Source organism: Lissotriton vulgaris, chromosome 1_1 (assembly GCF_964263255.1).
Source record: "Lissotriton vulgaris chromosome 1_1, aLisVul1.2, whole genome shotgun sequence".
Taxonomy (NCBI): domain Eukaryota; kingdom Metazoa; phylum Chordata; class Amphibia; order Caudata; family Salamandridae; genus Lissotriton; species Lissotriton vulgaris.
The window spans coordinates 2,140,805,018-2,140,827,793 of record NC_141685.1 but is presented as its reverse complement, the minus strand read 5'-3'; the positions used below and the strand labels follow the sequence as shown (position 1 = coordinate 2,140,827,793).

The window sequence follows — 22,776 nt, the reverse complement described above, 5'->3', positions numbered from 1 at the left end:
AACCTAGAGGGGCTGAAAAGGGATCGAGAGACCTTTCCAGACACCAGCTTGCCCAAAGAGACCAGGCGGATTTGTAGGCTTTGGAAGTGCCTGGAGCCCAGGCTTGGCTGATAAAGTGAGCAGCCTCTTGTGAAATGAGGACGTTAGAAGGGGGAGGCCGGAAACTTTCCAAGCCGACAGAGTGAGGGAGTTGTCCAAGATCAGACTGTGATGCTCGCCTAGAGGGTTGAGAAGAAGATCGTCGAAGGACGGCAGAAGTACAGGAAAATCCATCGCCATCTCCAGAAGAACAGGGAACCAGATTTGAGCTTGCCAGAAGGGAGCTATCAGTGCTAGAGAAGTTTCCTGACGGCGGACTTGCGCCAGCACTCTGTTGATCATTATGAAAGGAGGAAAGGCATAATTGAGTTGACGAGACCAATCCTGGAGGAAAGCATCCGTGGCTAGAGCTAGGGGTCTGGACGCCAGCTGAAAAACTGGGGCAAATGGGAATTGAGGCAAGAAGCAAAGAGATCGATGGAAAAGGGACCCCATAAAAGAGAAAGAGAACGAAAGACGGAGGGACAAAGCCTCCAGTCGCTGGAGTCGCGCAGGAACCTCGAGTGCCAATCTGCCACAGAATTGAGGTCGCCTGGAAGGTACTCCGCTGTCAAAGAGAGATGATGGGCTAGGCAATATTCCCATAGGCTTATTGCTAAATCTGCTAGAGGCTTGGACTTGGTGCCGCCGAAATGATTTATGTAGCGAACCGCAGAAACATTGTCCATGCGTAAGAGTATGGAACAGCGGATCCTGTCTTTGGAAAGACTTTTGATCGCAAAGGAACCAGCAAGCATCTCTAAACAATTTATGTGCAGTCTGGACTCCTCTCTTGACCATGCTCCTCCAGTTAAGATTGGACCACAGCGGGCGCCCCAACCGGATAGACTGGCATCGGATTCTAAAACAAGATCTGGGGATGTGGCGAAGATAGTGCGCCCGTTCCACGCATCTAAATGGTCTATCCACCATTGCAGTTCTGTGCGGGACTCTTGGTCTAGAGCGATGATGTCTGAATAAGCTAAACCTTGGCGAAGGTGCCTGATCTTTAGGCGTTGAAGGGCCCGATAGTGCAGAGGGCCCGGAAATATCGCCTGAATAGAGGAGGAAAGAAGACCGACAATCCTGGCCAGAGATATGAGGGAGATGACAGAAAGATGGAGCACAGAGGCAATCTCCGCCTTGATTTTGGAAATTTTGGAAAGGCTTAGGCGTAAAGACGCCGCTACCGAGTCCACAAGGAAGCCCAGAAATTCCATGTTCTGAGAGGGGACCAGAGAAGACTTCTCGAGGTTTACAAGGAAACCCAAGTCCAGAAGAAGACACTGAGTGGTTTGGAGATCTGCAAGGAGACCCTGTTTGTGCAGATTCAGGATTAGAATATCGTCTAAGTATATTATGAGCCTGATACCAAGGGAGCAAAGAAAAGCGACCACCGGCTTCAGAAGTTTTGTGAAGCACCATGGTGCAGAAGAGAGACCAAAGGGAAGAGAGGTGAAACAATAGGTCACTCCTGACCATTGGAATTGAAGGAATTTCCAGTGAGACTGGTGGATAGGAACTGTAAGATAGGCATCTTGAAGATCCAAGCGAACCATCCAATCGTTCGGCCGAAGGGTATCCCTCAGATGAAGGATCGTCTTCATTTTGAAATGACGATACACTACAAAGTGGTTGAACCATTTTAGGTTTATGACAGTGCGTAATTTCTTGTTTTTCTTTTGGACTAGAAAAATGGAGCTTAAAAAGCCTGTAGAGTTTTAGGGAAAAACTCGGATGGCTTGTTTCTGTAATAGGGACTTTATCTCGGTTGAGATGAGGTTTGCCATGTGAGAAGAGAACACTAGAGGAGGAGGGAAAGAGGTCTGGACAGGAGGAGAGTAAAATTCTATAAGATAGCCTTGAACTGTGTTGAGGACCCACGGGTCTACACTTATGGAATGCCATTTTGGAAGAAACAGTTTTAATCGACCCCCGACAGGAGGGAAAGAAGAAAGGCTTACCTTGTTGATTGGAGTTGGTGTTGCGATAACCTTTGCGCCCTCTGCCGCGGAAACCACGTCCTCGTTGTGGATAAAACTGCGGCTTGTATTCTTGGGAGTTGTCGTAAGAACCTTTGGAGCCTTGATTGTAGGGACGGCCGGAAGAGCGACCCCTGCCTCATCCGGCCCGTCCAAAAACCCGAGGGGCGAAAGTATTTTTTGTGGATTGTTGAGCCTTGTCAAGAGAGGCAAAGGTAGAGGCAAAGCGACTGATGTCGCGAACCAAATTCTCCCCAAAGAGGAGGCCATTTGCCTTAGAGCCGGGGTCCATAGGAGCAAGGTTAGCTAGCTTGGGGTCCAACTTGATCAAAAGACCCTTACATCTTTCGTGGGTAATGGCTGCATTGGCATTGCCCAAAAGGCAAAAGGCACGTTGAACCCACATGGAGATGTCATCAGCTGAAAGATCTGAACCATCAAGACGGGCAGATTCTGCCATGTCGAAGATACGGGCCAAGGGACCAACAATGTCCAGCATTTTGTCATGGTATGTGGACCATGCTTTATCAACCCCGCGTCGAGGGTCTTTACCAAATTTAGAAAAGAAGGTAAGGAGAGGTTGGTCAATGGAAGGGACAAGGGTAATTATATCAGGGAGGGCAGGCTTGGGACATTCAGACTTTAATCTGGAACGCACAGATGCTTCTAGAGGGAGACGAAGACGGGCAGAAATGTATTCACCAACGTGATGTGAGGGAAACCATTCAGTTGAGTTGGGATGACGGATGGAGAACGGGTCAAACATAGGGAGACCCTCCGAGTCATATACTGGGTCAAAGTTAAAGGAATCACTTTTGGGAATTTTGGGAGGAGGGGGGTCAGTGACATCAAAAATATCGCACAAGTCATCAGCATCAGGCATATCATCATCCGTGTCCAAGATGGTGGAAATTACTAATTTCTTAGTAGGAGACTCTGTGTGCTTGGATTTTTGCTTTCTTTTGCCCTCTGCACCGACAAACCCCTCCTTAGCAGGAGGCCTGGGAGGCACTTCGTCGTCGTCCATAGGCGATTAAGACTCGCTAACCAATGCTGACGCCCTTTTAGGTTTTTGCACAGAAGCAGAGTGTTCCACCTTGCGTTTTCTGCTATCCCCCGCAGATTGGGCCAAAACTTCGGACAACAGGCTGACCATAGAGTTCTCCATGTTCTTTGACATTCTTTTCATGGAGACTTCAACTGCCTGTTCGACAGAATTATTAATAAACTTGTGAAGGTCCTGTTTAAGAGACCCATTGTCCATGTTAGAGGGATTCTCCTCAGAGGAACTCTCATTCTCCATGTTTTTGAAAAGTGGCAGGTAAGGGTTAAATTTGTGAGGAAAGAGAGGGAGGCGTGTAAAAGGGGGCGTGAACAGGGGCGGATCGACTGCAGGACACGGAGCGAGGAGACCGGAGAAAGACAGGCTGAAGAAAAGGGCTCCGGAGTGCACAGGAGCAACCGCTGTGTAAAGCGGTGGTGAAAGGCGGCAAACGAAGCACCGGGGAACAGCTCCAGAAGCGGTAAGAGGCTGCGCGAGGAGCGCGAGGACCGCGGAGCAGGGAAATACCAAACAGAAAGGGCGGGAGGGGGGGAAAGAGAAGCCGGTAAACAGAAACCGGACAACAAAGGAAGCGCGCGAGTAGCGCGAACCCAGAGGCGCAATAGCGCTAAACGAGGCAATAGAACAATGCAACAACAATGAACATTAATACCAAAGTTAAAATAATCAAATATCAATAATTAAATTGCGAGCATAGATAAGGGAACACTTATCTGACTGCGAGCAGCAAGAAAAGAGGAAGCTGCCAGTCAGTGTATTCTCTTATCTATAATGTTACTGCTGATTGGTTACTGTACTCTCGTTTTTTCTCATTCCCATGGCCCAGTTGTTGCCTGGCCCTCTGGGAACTGTAGTTTCTTACACTTATCTTGGCTGCTATAGAATAAAATGCAAGATAAGAAAGCATAATAGGAGCCTCCAGTCTTGCCATAAAATCTTTTTACCAGTGTGGTGATGCTGTACACTATTGCATACAATGACATCATTGCAAGGTGAGCAATTCATACATTTCGTCATGCCCCTTCTCAGGCCAGGGAAATGTTTGTTTCAACTTTTTCCACACATTCGAATCTTGTAAAAAAAAGCATTTTACAAAGATCGGATTTGTTACAGTCTGAAACAGATTTTAAGGGTATGTTCTCCAGTCCCCCACTATTCGCATACAAAAGTTCAAGCAATTTAAAAGAAATGTTGAATAAATCTTCAAACATCACCAAGGCTTCATTTAAAGGCATGACGAAATGTATGAATTGCTCACATTGCAATAATGCCATTGTAGGCAATAGTGTACGGCATCCCCGCACTGGTAAAAAGATTTGCTTGAATTTTAATGCTGATTGCAGCAGTCATCGTGTGATTTATGTCATCAGATGTCCATGTGACTTGTTTTGTGAAAGTTTGTCTTTGCATGCTGAACACAAGCTGTATCGTTTATTTACCTTTGGATTTGATCTGTGAGGTGTTTGCATAAAAGCAGATTTCAAATCGTTCCAAGTTTTGAAGAACTTATTTGGAACCTTTGGATTCAATTAATTTTTTTTCTGATTAAGTGTGGTGATATCATTTCATATCATATTGAATACTTTGGTGAAGTTATTGTGATTAAGTTTGTACAATAGAATGTGACTCAACTGTAGTGCACTGGGTCAACCTGGATACACTTCCAGGTATTTTTTTTTCATTAGGTTAAGAACATAGACATTTATAATGGCAATAACTCCGACTCCAACAAATGCAAGACTGTTGGAATCGAAAATAACGATGTTTTTTACTTTTTCTTTTTTAGACCATTGTCAATTGTGCTACGCAAATATAATGACTCCACTGCATTTAAAAAAGTAAACTTTCCACTCATCTTTTTATTTAGCTCCTGTCTTTGTAAATGGTAGCTTGTAGGTCACTCTGTGGCTTTTAGGTCACCCTGTGGATTTTAGGACACCCTACTGTTATATGTGCTTTAACACCCTAGGTTTTAATTACAGCCTCAGAGCACTATTTTCTTTAAGGGCTTCAATCAGGACACTCACTTGGTCCTTAACTAGGCTGGCAGTGGTTTCTTTACTCACTGTCAAATATCATATTTATACGAGACCTTCTATAAATTTCCCTTCATCAGCTCCACACAGAGTACAACTTAACCCGGAATTAATATAATAATTATTTTATCACATTTCAAAACTTCTAACTGTATAAATGGACGTAGCTATTTGAATGTACTTGTGGTACTGTCTTGCATGCAATTCCTTATGGGTAGAATGTATTTAGCATATCTTCTGTAGCGTGCAGTACCATATGTGACTAAAAGAGGTCCTATGAGAACTCCCGTGGCCACATATGGTAAGGCACCCTTACAAAAGTAAACTTTCTGCCCATTTTTTTAAATTGGGTTCTGTCCCTGTTCTTTGTAAATGTAATGTAATGATGTCTTGTAAAGCGCCTGAATCACCCCACATGGGGTATCTCTGCGCTGTAGACCGCTGGGGAACCCGTCCTGGCTTTCACTGTGAGATGGTAACTACTGGGTATCTCCAAGGTGAATCCAAGCATCCCCGGCGTATGTGGGGGGCCGTGTGGAGATGAGGCAAGCTAATGCCCAGAGTTGCCGAGTGTGATCCCTGGTTAGAGTAGGCACCGAGGCGAGAATTATCGAGTCCGCTGACCCTGGTCCACGACCCTGCCGCGTTGGGAATTGAACCCTGGTCCCGGGCTGTTCTCTGCTTCCGGGTCTGCCGCCTCTAACCAGTGAGCCACACCACTCCACTGGCTTTTCATTGGTAAATAGGCTTGGTAGTCCCTCCTTAGAACTGCCTTGTCTTTTTTTGCCACGTCCCATGAGGACACCCTCTGTTGCATGCGTTATTACTCCCTACGTTTTGAGAGGCTCAGAGCACTATTTTCTTAAAGGGCTTCTGGCAGGACACTGGCTCAGTGCTAACCTAGGCTGTCAGTGGTTACTTTACTCACTAGCACATCTCACATGTATATGAGACCTTCTATACATTTCACTTCATCAACTCCACACTGAGTACAACCTAACCAGGAATTGGTATAATAATTATTCTGTCACACTTCAAATCTACTAAATGTATATATGGACATAGCTATTTGAATGCAATTGTGGTACTGTCTTGCATGCAATGCGTTATGGGTAAGGTGGATTTACCATATCTTCATGTAGGTTGCAGTACCCATGGAACCTCTTTTGGCCGCATATGGTACTGCACCCTGAAACACAATAAAAACATTGGCATTTATAATTTCCATAACTCAAACTCCAACAAATGCAAGACTGTTGACATTGAAAGTGACAATTTACCTTGGGCAAAAGAACAAACGATCAATGCCCGAGATGCTCTCTTAGCCCAGCTAATCTTATACATATGCTTGTCGACTGCCCTAAGCTAGACTCGATTAAAAAAGGGATGTCCAAATACTGGGCTGGAATTTTTGGACACAAACTTAAAACATCATCGACACTATTCATTCTGGGTTATGATGACTCTCTAGAGTACAGCAACAATGAAGCAATGTCTGTATTTGTTGGGACAGCTGTATTTAGAATACTTTTGGCAGCGCGGTGGAAAGACACATACACTCCTACTTTTCAAGGATGGCTAAACAGACTACTAGCAATTTATAAACAGGAGACTGCAATTTATAAAATCAGAGGGAAAAGATCACGAGCCCTTGGGGCTCAGATATGGGCCCCTGTTGCCACCTGGTTTGATAACCAAAGAAACTCTCAGCCTTTAAAGACTGGATGTTGTAGAAATGTATTATATATCAATAAATAAATAAATAATCAATATTTTTTGTACTGTCATTATTTTTTCTCTTTTTTTTTTCTTTCTCGCCTCTTTTAATTTTCTCTTTTTTCTCATTTTTACTTGAGAGTAATCGGGTATGACCGTGACAAAGCTTAAACTGAATTATGTTGTATATTTGTCAATTTGATCTTTGGAAACGATTGAAGTAATTTCTATTTCATATGATTTGTACATTCATGAATTTGCTCAAATAAAATATATATAAAAAAAAAAAGAAAGTGACAATGGTTTTTACTTTTGCTCTTAGGTCGAGACTAGAGTCAGCACGCATGTGCAGCTCTGCAAGGCATGCTGTTTTGCAGTATGTACTTGTGGGCCCTCCCACTCCCTGCCCATATTTGCCATTGGCTTGTGTTATTGTCCTTCGTAAATGCTGGCTTCTGATTGGTCATTAGGCTTGTTAGTACCCCCTTAGTACCGCCTTGTCTTCATTTTTAACCTCCCATGACAACTTGTCCTTTTACTTCGGTTGTTACACATATGCTTTAGGTAGAGCCTGGTAGCACTATTTTCTTAATTGACTTTCTTCTGCCTATAGGCAGGACATGCTCTCTCTCTCTGACAACGCTTTTTAAAAATTTAGGCAGCACGGCCGCGTCAGATGGGTTACTGGCGGGCGTGATTTTGTTTTAACTGAACATGGGCACGGTTGTTTTGTTATAGTTGTCCATTGATGTCACCACAGCCATATGACTTTAAACCTATAATTGCTCATATTTCAAGCAGCTGTGTACTGTTTTGCTTAGGTAGTTTATGATGCTGACTGGGGACCTCTAAGAGCAGCTTACGGTACTGCACCTAGACATGCAGTGCTGGTGCCTTGCTAACTAGGGACCTCTAGGAGCAGCTTGCCGTTCTGCACCTAGACATGCAGTGCTGGTATTTTGCTTGCTAGGGACCTCTAGGAGCAGCTTGCGGCACTGCACCTACACATGCAGTTCTGGTACCTTGCTCACCAGGGAACTCTAGGAGCAGCTTGCGGTACTGCACCTAGACATGCAGTGCTAGTGCCTTGCTCACTAGGGACATCTAGGAGCAGCTAGCGGTACTGGACTGAGACATACAATGTCGGTTCCTGGCTCATTACGCAGGCATTTGCAATGCACTAGGTCTCACATTGCTGAAATTATGAGCTATTGGCATTGCATTATTATTTACAACGCCAATACCTCAAACTATCAGTAATGCAAGACCTTTTGCATTGCAAATGCTTGTCCATGATACTCCTGCGGAGGTAAATCAGGTGAGAACCTGGACAGCCCCACAATCCAGTCTCCTGGGGTCGAGGGACAAGGTTCAATAAGCAATGTAGTATACTACATTCCAGTCAAAGCCTAACTACGTGTTGAAGTTTAACTACCACCCCTTGCCAGGATTCAAGCAGAATGGTGCAGCTAAATGTCATATGGAGCAGATCAGCTTTCCCCTCTCCGTTCCTGAGGCACTCTGGCCATCTAGTTGGGAATACTCTGTGCTGTAATTAAGGTATAGTATAATTGATGAACTATGTGGAAGTGCACTAACTTGAACCAAACAATGCAAGATATGGATTGTACCTGGCTGCAGGTTGATTCCCACTCCGTGTCTGTGAGTGGTGCATCTGAGTCAGTATCCCATCCATACCTTGCCCTAAAGGGCAGTTTGATTCTGCTCTTTTTCAGTGTGCTGTAAAGGTTCGATACAACAAGCACAGTATGTCCCAATTGGAGCAGGCGTTCCAGCATTGTGGTCGTCTGAGGTTCGTTAGTGAAGTCTGTTCAGAATTCCCTGACAGTGTTGCTATTTTGGCATATTGTGGAAAACGTCCAGACCCCATCCCAAAGTTAGATTGGGCTTCCTCAAACATTAAAAAATTCTCCCCGGGGTAGAGATTACCCAGTATAGTGCGAAACAACCTCCCTCCACTGAGTCACAGACATCTCATTCTGGAAAACTTGGAACCGCTGCAGCCACCATATATCTAGAGAAGAGTGGGAAATCGGTATTGTCTTGAGTGTGACATCCCATTCTGTAGTGAGATTCTTAGTTATTAACGGGCATTGTACGGGTCAAACGCTACCTCTCATCAATGTGATATAATGGTTCCTCATCCCAATAGCCCATCAGTAATCATTGTTTGCAGTTATTATCCTCCTCGCACCACTATGCGGCATACTGCATTTGCCCTGGTAAGTAGTACAACTTCAGGTGTGGCAGTGTTAGACCTCCCTGCTCAGTGTCAATCTTGAGCACCTCTAGGCTCAATTTAGCAATTTTCTCCACCCACACCAATCTAGTAAGGAGTTTGTCCAGAATCTTAAATGTATGTCTTGGAACTGAACATAATGCATTCCGCAAGTGATAAAGACGTGATGGCAGAAAAATCATCTTTGCGACTGTTATGAGCCAGCCAGGGAGAGCATACGTGTTGTCCAGAAATCAGAGGAGTTACGTAAACCTTGCAATATCAAGATGAAGAGCTTTTAGTGCAGTGCTCTCCCCATAAAGCATTTTTATGGCAGTGGAATAACGGGCACAGGTAATATTAATCTGCCTCCTTCTTATCCAGACAAGTCCAGTGTAGGTTTTAATTAAACATTAGTAAAGAGGAAGCTGGACAGAAAATTCTGATATCCTAATATCATGGAGAGCGTTGCATGATTACTAAGCCACAGTCTTTTCACAGGGCCTCAAACATGGCTGAAAAGACTATTTCCTCCCTCCACCAAGATGTAAGCAACAGCCTGAATGCATTCAAATGCTATGATTATTTTGTACTGCTTCACACCAGGAAATAGGCCTCCAAAGGATATGTTTGTGGGTAGAATGGTTTTTCAAACTGCGTTCTTTAATCTAGAATTTATTGCATGTTACCTTATTATATTGTGTAAATGTATGTTATCTAAGACTTTTTAACCTAAGCTTTGTAACTTTTTCCAATGAGATTCCAATATTTTTATTATTCTTCTCTTCCAATTTAGATATTGATGAATGTTCATTTGAACGAACCTGTGACCATATCTGCATCAATTACCCTGGGAGTTTTGAATGTCTTTGTCACAAAGGCTATACTTTATTTGGAATGACACACTGTGGAGGTTTGGAACCCTTTTATCTATTTTGTTTTATTATTTAAGTTATTATATTTAAGGAAATAGTGGCAGAAAATGGTTTGGAAACTAAATATTTTGCCTGCTCATAGAAATGTTTTGTTAAGTGTTACTTCAAATATGTTACATTCCTAAGCAACAAAGGGCTTTTTCGAAACTAAAAACCTATACATAAGGCAAAGATAACCACACAAGGTCAGTGTACACAGCAAAATAAATTATTAAAATTGTATCAGTTTATTTCTATAACTGTTAAAAAATTATAACATCGATATACATAAAAATAATAAAGTATAACATTAAACAATTATCACAAGAACTTACATGAAAGTAAATGTAAATAAAATAAGGTACAAAATGATATAATAATGGTGTTATACAAACATTAAAAAATCAATAACTTATTGACAAAAATCCCAAAAACTATTTCAAGTGGAACCATTTACAGATCACTAGACAATTGTATAATTCATAAAATATTCAGAATCTGAAATAATTTCAAATGGAACCATTTACAAGTGGTTAAAAGATGGTAGCATTCATGGAATCTTCTACGCGCGTTTCGGCGTAAAAATGCCTTCTTCAGGAAGAGCCAAAATACATTCTGTACAATAAAAAACATATACATTGCATTTGTTAAAAAAACATATACATATGTTAAAATACCATAAGGTACACTGAGGCTTGCATAGGGAATTTGGTTGTGCATAGAAGGTAGAGGCAGACTCCCAAGAAAGTAGGAGAGAAATACAATTCACCTAAAGAAGTAATGAAGAGAAGAGGCCTACTTAAGTGTCAAACTAATAAGGGTGATATGGATCGGTGTCAAAGCATCAAGAAGGTGATAGAATAAAGAAGGAAGAGCAGGTTAGCAAACTAATGGTAACAAAGATTAAAGACCCATTCTTGTGCAAGGATGTTGCCTTATGTGCAATGGCGAGTCCACTTCCTGGGCGGTGGGGATGGTCCTTCCTCTGGATGGAGGCAGCGTTTGTCCAGGTTTCCATGAAGAAGGCAACATCTGGTGAGCGGTTGTCGAGGAGATCCCAGATCTCTTTGGCGTGTCTGTGGAGGGAGCGCATGTTGAGGAGGATGCACTTCAGGGCCTCTGTGGAGTGGGCGTCCGGCATGGGTGCAGAGACTGTGGATGGTGAAGGAATGTTGGCAGTGTTGGCATAAAAACTGGCCGTCGGTGGTGTTCGGCGTTGACAGCTGGCAGCTGTTGTTCCTTCAGGGATTGAGTGCACTGAGGGTAGCTGGATCGTAGAGATGGGAGGTCTGAGATCCAGGGTTCCTGGCGCTGGTCGCGGTCAGGTATGCCAGCTGCACGCCCACTGCGAGTGTCCGCGCAGCAGCTGCCATTAAAATAGAGGAAGGGGGAGGGAAGTGCATGGGGGAGGCACGACCATGAAAACTGGCGGGGAGCGGCCATGGGGAAGCAGAGGCGAAGAATGGCGGGAACAGTAAGGGAGGCGGGTGAGATCCGTGGCCAAAGTGTAGAGGCAGCAGAAGAGTATAAACCAGAAATAATGACAATAAATGAAGCAGAATCTGAAATAAGGCAAAAGGAATAAGGCAAAATAAAGAAAGGAAAAATAAATACGGTAAAGCTGTATGCACAGGGACACAGCAGACTTGAACCTCTGCCAGGCACAGAGGTGAAGAGGGCAGCAGCGGGTAGGCTTAGTCAGCAGAGCTGCACAGGCAGAGAGCTGGGTCTAAGATCCAAGACAGACAGTAGAAATGCTAAAAGTTTATAAAGAGTAGCCCTCATACTATCCATAAAGAAACATTCTGGGAATAGGCAGCAACCCTGATACAATATAGCAAAAAAATCACATAAGCTTTTCTTAGGAGAAAACTTAAAGAAGAGGAATAATGGCACATTTGGACAGCTATGGGAAATTGAGAAGCCATTGCCTACTTATGGTTTGGCTTTATGGATGTTACTTATGGTATTTGTACCTCAAATTCTTATGGTTATATTAGACTAAGAGACAACAATTGGAAGCCAGTCATTAAAATGACGGTTTTGCAAATATGAGACAAATATACTAGGCCTCAACATAAAAATGAGAACAACAAGAATCAATATAACATTTGTCAAAATATATCTGTGCACAGCCGCACAGGTTTGTTAATTAATGGTTGACGATTTGTGCATGCACTGAATAGAAAAAAACATATGCTGAAATCCATACCAACCATACCGAAATAAAAAAAGAGTCCTCACTGAAAAGTATATAGTCAATGCAGAAGTGAATGACTTATTAAAATGCATATGACATTCACTAATATGACTAACGCTCAAGAGAAATTTGACACATTTTGAAATGAATAATTTGATTAAATCACTCATTGAAATTAATGATGTCTTAAAAATTGAAGACTGTATTTTTCAAATTAAAAATGAATTCACTATATTTTTATAACGAAGGTGAGATGCACTGAAAATAATATGACTCACCTTGAAATTAACATAGTATATATGGTATTATATATGACATGTTTTGAAATTAACATGATCTTGATTAAAATAAGGATGAAATATATTGAAATGAATATGAGACACTTTAAATCATATGACACGACATGGAAATAAATATAGGGCATGTTGACATTAATATTAATGACTCTGCGATGAGTAAGACACATATTTAAATACATATGAGGTGTACTGGAATGAATGCAATTGCTAGAATTAATGTGACCTATGAGAAAATTAATATGGCATGCATTGACATTAATATGACACGCATTGAAAGGAATGTAACAACATTAATTTAATATAATGTGTTTAAAAATGAATATGAAGAATTGAAATTATTGTGAAAAACATTTAATAAGTTCAAAATTATTCAAAATCATTATTACACGTTAACAAAGAATGTGTTGAAATGAATGCAGCCCACATTAAAATTAATACAACACTTGTTGAAATGATTATGGCATGCGTTGAAGTGAATATGATTCATCTTGAAATGACTGACACATGTTAAATTTAATAGGACCTAAGGTGATATTCATCTGACATGCACTGAATTGAAAATGACATGTATTGAATGAAGTTTGATACACATTAAAATGGACATGACACATGTTAAAATGCATATCTGTTGAAAGCAATTTGATAGGCATTAGAATGAAAATGTTCTACAATGTAATGAAGAATACATTTGTTTACAAAAATACTCAACGCATTTCAATGAATATAACACAAATTGAAATGATTTTGATTTGATTTTGATCATTATATACTGTGACCGATACAACAATGGTTTCTTGGCACTGAAGAACCTCCTCATCCAGAAAACAGGAGGAGTGAAGCTATATAATGAAAAACACATGTCTTAAAAAACTTTTTAAATAATAAGAAATGTTCAAGATGTCTCAAATTGAGTGATAGCTGATTCCATAATTTGATGGCAAGAAGTATATATATACTTAAATCTAAATTGTAAAGGTATGTATATGTGGTGTTAGGTACAGTACAACTATACATCTCAGCAAAGCTTCACTAAATTGTCCCCAGTTGTTTGCTGCGGTGACTCACGGACAAATGTCATCCATTTAACTCATGGGTTTAATTTCACCAATTGTCAAGTAACAGGCAGAGCACAGATTAAAACTAATTTATTTGGGAGTTTTGTAAACCGTATGCCTACTAAAAAGGTGTCTTGGCACTAGAAAAACCAAATTCGACAAGAACAAGAAGAAAACGGGGAAGCTATTCATGAGGAGTAAGTACAGAGAAAACAATAACTTGTGAGTACACATCTATGTTTCATGGTTTCTCAAAACAGCATTTGCTGATCATGAGCCCCAAAATGAGTGTGGAGAGGGTTCCAATGTATGGCTGACACAACAACAAAGTTGTGACCGCCTGCATGGGACTGGTGACCTTTGAGACCAATAGGACTAAGCATTAAAAGACCAACGATAACACCCGAGTACATAACAAACCAGTATCAGCTGAAGGTAAGCTGGACCAGAACAGTGAAAAACTTTAACAGTAATGCACACAGATTTATAAAGGTTGAATTTTGAGATGTTCTATTTCTTCATTTGGAAGTCCTATTATAATAGTTTTATATGGTGTACAATGAAATCAGGGTGTGGTGTGTTAAATGATCATCACATGCAGTGCTATGAATGAGGTTTCATGTATAAAAGTATTATAATGAGTATACTAGTAAATTCAAATATAAACGTGCATGAAATAAAACCCACATCAATATCAAAAAACCCAACTGGAAAACTGCAATATATTTGGAAAGCATGGAAAAATGTGTGTGTAATAATAGTTAGAAATTGAATGCTATTTGACTCACAGGAAAATAACAAGAACTAATGATATATGAGACAATCACATGTAAAAACTGCCCACTGTCTCGTACACAAGATTTCAACTTTTCTTTTCTTTAACTTTTTCTCTTATCCACATCTCTTTTTCTCTTTTCCTTATCTTTCTTTTTTTGTTCTGTCTTTTTTCAATTTTATTTTATTTTCTCATCTGTGTTACTTTGTCTTCTCTTTTTTGCCTGTCTCTTTCACCTATCCTCTGATCTGTTCATTACGTGATTTGGGCTGTGTCCAGTCTTTTTCTTAGTTCCTGGATATATTTTCTACTTTCTCTCTTCTCATTTTTTCTTCAAATTTTTCTAATTTCTCAGTTCTTTTTTTCATGTTTTCTATATTTTTCTCTATCATTCTCTCTTCTTGTTTCTCCCTTGTTCGGTTTCTTTTACTTTTTCTTTAACTTTTTTCTTTTCTCTCTTTCGCCTTTTCTTTCCTTCTTTTTTCTGCTGATCTTTCTTCTTTTCTTTCTCTGTGATTGTTATAAAATTTGCAAACATTATAAAATAGAAGTATGAATATCATGTGAAAAAGTGTGTGAGCAAGTAAAAATTGTGAAGTGCATTCTTCATTTGACTATATACATTGCAATTTGTAGAAGAAATAATATGAATTGATGTAAATCTTGCAGATGAATGACTTATATTCTCAATATTGTTTGTATCTTGTATTCCGTAAGTCTTATATATATATTTCTTGTGTTATTCACAGCTTAGAGAGAGATGTGTTAGCTGAGGTTGTCGAATTAATATTCAAATTAAAGATTTTGTATGAAGTGAAACATGGATTGTTGTGGTTCTATAAATAAGGAACACATTAATATACAGTTGGATGTATCAAGTACAAATTTCTCCTCACAATATAAGTAATGGGTAAATGGACATCTTAATGAAGAAATATAATTACTAACATATCAGTGGGAACTAACATTGGAGGAACAGGCTCAAGATTGTATGCAGGGGATTCGGTAGGAAAAGGTTGGGGGATCCACACATGCCATAATTCCCTGGACTCCCCTGGATGTCTAGTGTTCCAAAATGTCTGGGTTTGGTAGGTTTCCCTAGATGGCCGCTGAGCCTGGGGACAAAAATCCTGGTGTCCCTCCTTGTAAAACCAGGTTCTTTTGTGATAGGTAATTTTGATGTCTCCACAATACTTTTTGGGCCCTCCATAACCACTGGTACTTGGCCCACCCACACAAGTGAGATACCATTTTTATCGATAGACCTGGAGAAATGCTGGATAATAGGAAATTTGTGTCAGCCCTGTGATCCCACAACCTTCCCACACAGAAATGTGAGAACAACTTTGAGGTTTCACATACTGGTTGGATTTGGCACAAGTGTGAGTGAAAGGATCAACATTCATATTTTGTTAACAAGAGATTCCACACAAATTAAATGCACTGTTAATAATTAAAAGGTTAGAAACCTGAACCAATGACTCACAGCTAGTGAGCTGTAAAGCCACATCAAAGCACCAACCTCTTTACAGGCCATTCACACACCTTTCGTGCGTGACACACACATGATCACCCCACCTTTTAGGTGAACGTGTGTGTGCCAAGTATGAAAGGTGTGTGAAGTCGGGGGCACAGCACATTACGACACACACATTAACAGACTATGCAGAGACAATGTAAACCCTGGCAGAGAAAGACAGAAAAGACAAATAATACTTCACAACTAACTATTCCTTAAATACACACACATACTGGTTCGATTTGACACAAGGGTGAGTGAAGGTTCAGAGCATAGCATTTTATTAACAACAGATTTCACAAAAAGGAAATGCACTGTTAATAATTAAATGGTTAAAAACATCAACCAATGACTCACAGCTCGTGAGCTGTAAAGCCACGACAAGGCACCAACCTCTTTACAGGTCATTCACACACCTTTCATAGGTGACACACACAAGACCATTCCCACCACTAGCCACGGGCCCTGCACATTACAAAATTCACAACAACAGACAGCACGATTCAAGGGCCCATCACTTTCATACGTCTACATGACCGACACAGCCATTACACTGGCTGGCAGTTGACGTTGTGTGTGCAGTGATGTTGGGCTAGCAATGTGTGTAATGACCAGCAGCAAGTCACTACTCGCACGCCTCCAGCCAAATGCCAGTCCACGCACGCCGCCAGCCAAGCGCCAACCCACACACACCACCAGTCAAGCACCAGTCAACGCACACAGCTAACCAAACGCCACTCCACGGACACTGATGGGCAAATGCTGGTCCATGCACACTCCCAGTCAAGCTCCAGTCCATGCACACCGCCATGCCAAACGTCAGTCTACGCACACCGTCATCAATTTTTTTAACAAGAAACAAAACACAAACCAATTGGAACTAGATACAATTTTGTATCTAGTTTTAATTGGTTTGTGTTTTGTTTCTTGTTAAAAAAAATTGATGACCGTGTGCGTAGACTGTAACTACAAACACAACAGCGGTAACTAAATACATCATTCTAATGCCAACCGTGAAGCAGAATAACAAATTTAAAACATTACAAACCAGGCAGTTCCCTATTAGACTCACGGTTGCTCCCAAATACTCTTTTGAGTGTGATGCAATCTGAAATATGTGGGCACACACAGCCCAGTATTAGAAGGAAAACTAGCACACTGCATACCAGTCTGCTTCTGCATACCTTTTCGCAAATAGACTACATCTCTTACAGGGATTGGTTTTTGTTTGGGCATGGGAGGAATTAAATCGGGAAAGTGGTGATCTTTTAATCTAGCCCCATCCTCCACCACTCCAACTCTAGGAATATTTGCCTGTTCCACTACAACAAGAGTGCCTATCACGACTCATGAAACTGAACAAAAGTCATCATTGATGCTGGAGAACACTCCTTGAACACAACAAAAGACTTACAAGTTAATAAGTTGAAGAGATAGATGGCCAACGTCCTATACCAAATGTAAGCCTTACAAATTGCAGTGTAAGGTTCCAACCTCTGATCTATCTTATCTACACCACCCATGTGCATTTTCTAGTCTACAATGCACACAGGTTGCGCATTCAGCAACCTGATCCCAAACAGTCACAGGTGAAGCACTATCATCATGGATGGTAGTCAGCATGTAGACATCCCTCCTGTCCACAAATTTCACAGCTAGCAGTTCACACAAGGCACTGTAGTGTCCCCTCAAGCTTTTTGTAAACAAGCTCTTTTGGGTAACCTTAATGGTAAGAGCGGATTGTGCCACAAGCAAGAGTGTTCACTTTGAACAATTCCTTAAACAATTGCACATTAGTGTGGAAGTTATCTAGGTACAAATGCTGACCTTTGTTAAAAAGTCTTCTACCAAGTTCCCACACAATTTTCTCTGAAACTCCTAAAGTGGACTGACAACCAGGAGGATCAATAGTGGAATCCCTACCAGTGTACACCTGGAAATTATAGACATATCCTCTCCTGCTCTCAGACAATTTATACATCTTAATTCCATAACATGCCCTTTTGCTAAGAGTGTACTGCCTAAAAAGCAAACAGCCCTCGAGCAGGACCAAAGACTCATAACAGATATTTCTTTCCCTGTGGCAACGCCGAAGCATTATCAACAAAATGCAGCATCCAAAGCAAAAGTAAATACCAATCACGACTCATAATTGCAGGAAATATGGCTGTTGTCATCAAGAGACTGGTAGACCAATATGAAGACAAGGACGGCTTCCTTATCAAGCCCATCAAAAAAGTTAAACCCAAAAACGTCTTCATCTCATCCAGTTTTGTGGGGGTCCACTAGGTAGCGCTAGAGTGGGGCCTAAGTCTGGCACTGTTGTTCCTCAAATACTGTTCAGCATACAAATGAGTCTGCTCAACAATCTCAGCCATAAAGTACATCATCCATAGACACCTAAAAAAACTGTATAGGCAAAACATTTTCACAATTCACTCTACACCCTGCATCACCACTAAAGGCAGGCAACACCGGCTGCACCATGTTTGTAACAACCCAGAGTCCAGCACTTCCAAAGGGAATTCTTACAGCCCCAGGCTGTAATCCAGATGATTCTTACTGTACCATTGACACATCAGTGTCCTCCTCTAAAACAGGCACTTTTTCCACACTGTGAGTAGCTTCATCCACACTTAGAGTAGCTTCATCATCAGATGATTCTGTGCGGACTGAAAACTCACTGCCAGAGTCCTGCACTTCCTCCTCTGCTTCAGATGCTGTGTCAGTCTCATTATCATGGTCAGAGGAAGATTCAAAAAAAGCATACCAACCTCCTGCTAAGCAGTAATCCTGGGGCTAGTCATAATCCTTACTAATAAAGGTGATTTGACAAACAAGTCAAAAACAACATACACGTTGTAAAGAAGTAATAAAAAAAATGTGGCTTTATCACAAAGAACTGTATGCTCCAAAACAATACTAATTACTTGCCAGAAATAGCTAGACTCACCACCACCTACTCTGAACAGACACAGCAAGGACCAGCAATATCCCACTAAATAAGAAAAAGAAAAGAAAATTACACATGAGACTATGCAGAACTCATCGTGCACATATCCAAGAAGAATTTCACACTCAAAACATAAACTAAATATGCTGCTATTATGACACCACTTGCAAAATATTCATTCATGCATGACAATAATTCTCATTTGGAGTAAACATAAAAAAAGGTTTTCTTGCCAAACACATGCAACTACACAAACTATAGATCAACCACTGCCGAAACTGCAAACAGGAATCACAAGTTTTGCATTAGAATAAAAAGGATAAATGAAACATTACAATCAGATATGCAAATAATGCACCAGTCCACACACAATCAACCAGCCAAGCTGGGAGAGAGGTGGGCCTAACTGCATAAGGCCAATCTGCCCCCAAGGGGGCAGAAATACCCAAAATAATCACCCCCTAAAAGCGGTGCGACCCTTGCTTAAGGGGCTGCTCCACAACAACATTGAAAAAATACCCTGGTGTCTATTGGCTTCTGGGCCTAAAAACATAAGGGTGATCTTCCCCCAAAGGGGACAGAAACAGCCAACAAACCCTTCTCCAAGTGACTGCTCCCCCACATTGCTAAAAATGATCAGACGGGGACAGACGGACCTAAAAACATTAGGCCAATCTGCTCCCAAGGTGGTGCAGAAATGGGCAACATAATTGCTCCCCAAAGGTGAGCGACCTTTCCCCAAGGGGCTGCTACCACATATAGCTGAAATCAAATCTCTGGTGTCTAGTGGCTTCTGTCTCACTTGGGGGCAGATGGGCCTAAAAACCTAAGGCTGTTCTGCCCCCTATGGGGGCAGAAAAAGCCAAAACATTCACCCCAATGAAGGGGAGCTACCCTTGCCCAAGTGGCCACCCCCAACTTCCCAAAAATTCCCTGGTGACCTAGTGGCAACAAAAACCAAATTATCAGCCCCAAGAGTGGTGGGTGGTCAGAATCGGCCTGCAGAAATGCTCCCTAAAAGGGCCGCTCCCCGCCAAAATGAAACTGATAGGAAAAAAGTAAAAATGAAACTGATGGGGAAAAAAATCCCTGGGCATTCTAGCTGCACGATTGCAGTCCCGTGCACGATCGTGCAGCAGGAATGCTCCAAAGAGACATCGAAGGAAAGAAAAACCCTTTCCTTACCCCTGACGCCTCTTTAGATCTAACCCCCGCCCCTCCCCAGGGAAAAACTCACCTTCTCCCTCAACCCGCTGGAAGCAAATGGCTTTCAGCATGTCCTGAAGCATATAATGATGTCGGCACACTTTACGTGCTGACGTCATTGGATGACTTGGAGTGGAGGGTCTGGCTAGCAGTGGAAGGGCTTCCGCTGCTCTCCCTGGTTGGGGAAACTGGAAGGGCGGCCGACGGGGGAGCGCCAGCGTTTTCCCCCGTGGGTGGGTGATAGGACGCACATGCCCACTGGAAGCCGTCCCACTAACGGAAGGGGTTAAAGAGAATGCCAAGCTAGTTCACACAAGTGTAGAACTACACCACTTATGATGAGAGAACCATTGATGCAAGAGTTAGACAAACTGACCAATCAAGGGGTAATTGAACCGATTGAGTGTACAGTGTGTTGCATCAATCATAAAGCTTCTAAATCAAATGGTAAAGCCATTCGCTTGTGCATTGATGTTAGGGAGCCCAATGCCAACTTTAGGGTTGACCGACATCCACTACCCAACATAAACAAAATGCTGAATTTTTTAGGCAATGCTGAATTTTTTTCGGTCATTGACTTATCATCGGCCTATCATCAGGTCGAGCTTCATCCCACCTGTATGCCTTTGACTTCTTTCATCACACCTTTCAGTGCTTATAGATTCTGTAGAATGCCTTTTGGATGGCATCGACTGCAGCAGTTTTCTAAAAAGTAATGCAGCCAGTGTTGAAGGGTGTGTGGAACATGTTGCGTTTCCGAGATGGTCTTTTGATTTTTGAAAATATGGAAGAAATTCACAATGATGTACTCAAGAATGGTTTGGACAAACTCAAGGATGCTGGTCTCACGCTCAAGAAAGACCAATGTCAAATTAGGGTCAGATCTGTCACGTACTGAGGACATCTGTCATCTAAAGAAGGAGTAAAATCTAAACATGACATGGTGGATACTGTCAGGTGGGTGCCGAACCCCAGTAGTAATGAGGAAGTCATGTCCTTCTTGGGGCTCTCTGAGTATTATTCTGCATTTGTAAAACAGTTTGCAGAGATTACATTTCCTTTGAGGAGATTGTTACAGAAACATGAAAAGGTTGTTTTGGATGCTGATTGCCAAGATGCTTTTAGTAAGTTGAAATATAAAATCATTTATGCACCTCATCTTGGCTATTTTGACACCAGAAATAAAACTATAATCACTACTGATGCGAGTACCAAAGGATCTGGGGCCACACTTAGACAGGTTGTGGAGGGTTATGAGAGGACTTTGGCGTTTGCCTCGAGAAACCTTTCTGATGCAGAGTCAAGATACTCAGTAGTGGAGAGAGAGGCTCTGGCATTTTTGGGCAGTGTAACATTTTAGATTTTTTGTGTGGGGCATTCCACTTGTAAGAAATAATCATAATCCCCTAATTTATGCTTTTTCAGGAAAAGAACATTGAAAAAACTACACCCAGAATTTCTCTCTGGATTTTTGGTTTGGAAGGTTTCAATGGTAATATGGTGTACATTTCAGTTGTAGAGGATGTGGCAGCAGATTTTTTATCTAGACGTTCCTTTCCTGATACTGGTGTGGATGAGTAGTGTGGAAGACTTTGTAGTAGCTTCCATATCTGAGGGCATTAGAAAGGAGGAGTGGGGAGGTAGCATGAATTCAGATCAAGTATTAATCATTATCAAAGAATTGGTTTTCAGTTGATGACCAGTGAGGCGTTCAGAACTGGATGAAGAGATAAACGTAAAAAAACTTTGGGGAAGTGTGCAATGAACTTTATTTTTATTTTTTTAAACATATTTTTATTGGCATTTAAAAGGTTATCAGGACAATTCGCAATTCAAACACATTCAGAGAAGTGATATATAGCATCAGTCCCAGCTGATGAGCTTGTTAGCGTAAGGTGAAGCTGATCGGTATGCAATGTGTCAAAAGTGATAGTTGAAGCTGCGTGAATGCCGTAAAGAAAAACTGAGGATATAATAACCGGAGAGAGGTTCAGGGAGGTACTGGGTATAGGTGTCAGATGCGGTGTCTGGGTGTCGTGAGTCTCACAAATTTATGCAGCAATACACTATAAAATTATGGGGAGGATGGCGTGCAGGCCAGTTGCAAAGTCCGATCGCCTATTGTGATGTAGCGCGCAGTGCGACTGGCCACATCACGAATGTGCCGTCGCGAGAGGACTAATGTTTATGGTTGTGGTTTGTACAGGTGGTTGGGGATCTGCTGGGATGGGAGCGCCGGTGCCCAGATCGTCATTGGCTGAGGATTGCTTGAAGCAATGGAGCAGGAGGGCCCACTCCATGGAGATAAGGTGTTTACGTATCCCCTTTACTTCTTCCTCACATAATGTCTCCTCCTCTGCGGCCGCCCATTTATGCATTGCTCCCACCCATGCTGCAAGCTGTGGGGGATCGCCAGTTCATGGTTATGCTCCTCTTAGCTAGTAAAACGGCTAGCGAAGTGAAGCGGAGGTGCACTTTGTGATGTTTCTGTGCGCAAAATATCCCTAGCGCGCTAGCCTCCCACGTGTTGAGATATGTGAGCCCTGTGAGGTCTCCCAGGGTGTCATGAATAGTTTGCCAGAAGGATCAGATGGTGGGGCAACTCCATAGCATGTGATAAAAGTCTGCATCCCGCAATTGGCATCTGGGGCAGAGGAACTGCGTGTCAGGGTAGAATTTTTGCAGGCGTGCAGGTGTTAGATACGCTCTGTGGAGTATATAAAATTGTATGTTTTTGAAGC

At 41.9% G+C, this 22,776-nt stretch overlaps 1 protein-coding gene across 2 annotated transcripts in view; it reads left to right on the top strand.

Moving 5' to 3' along the window:
• The window catches only part of SCUBE1 (signal peptide, CUB domain and EGF like domain containing 1), a 1,931,683-nt gene that overhangs the window by 1,142,678 nt on the left and 766,229 nt on the right, over positions 1-22,776 (top strand). For both annotated transcript variants that reach the window (XM_086922270.1, XM_086922262.1), the window contains one exon: positions 9,911-10,027. In XM_086922270.1, coding sequence (XP_086778396.1) covers positions 9,911-10,027 — 117 coding nt within the window. The remainder of the gene's footprint in view (positions 1-9,910; positions 10,028-22,776) is intronic.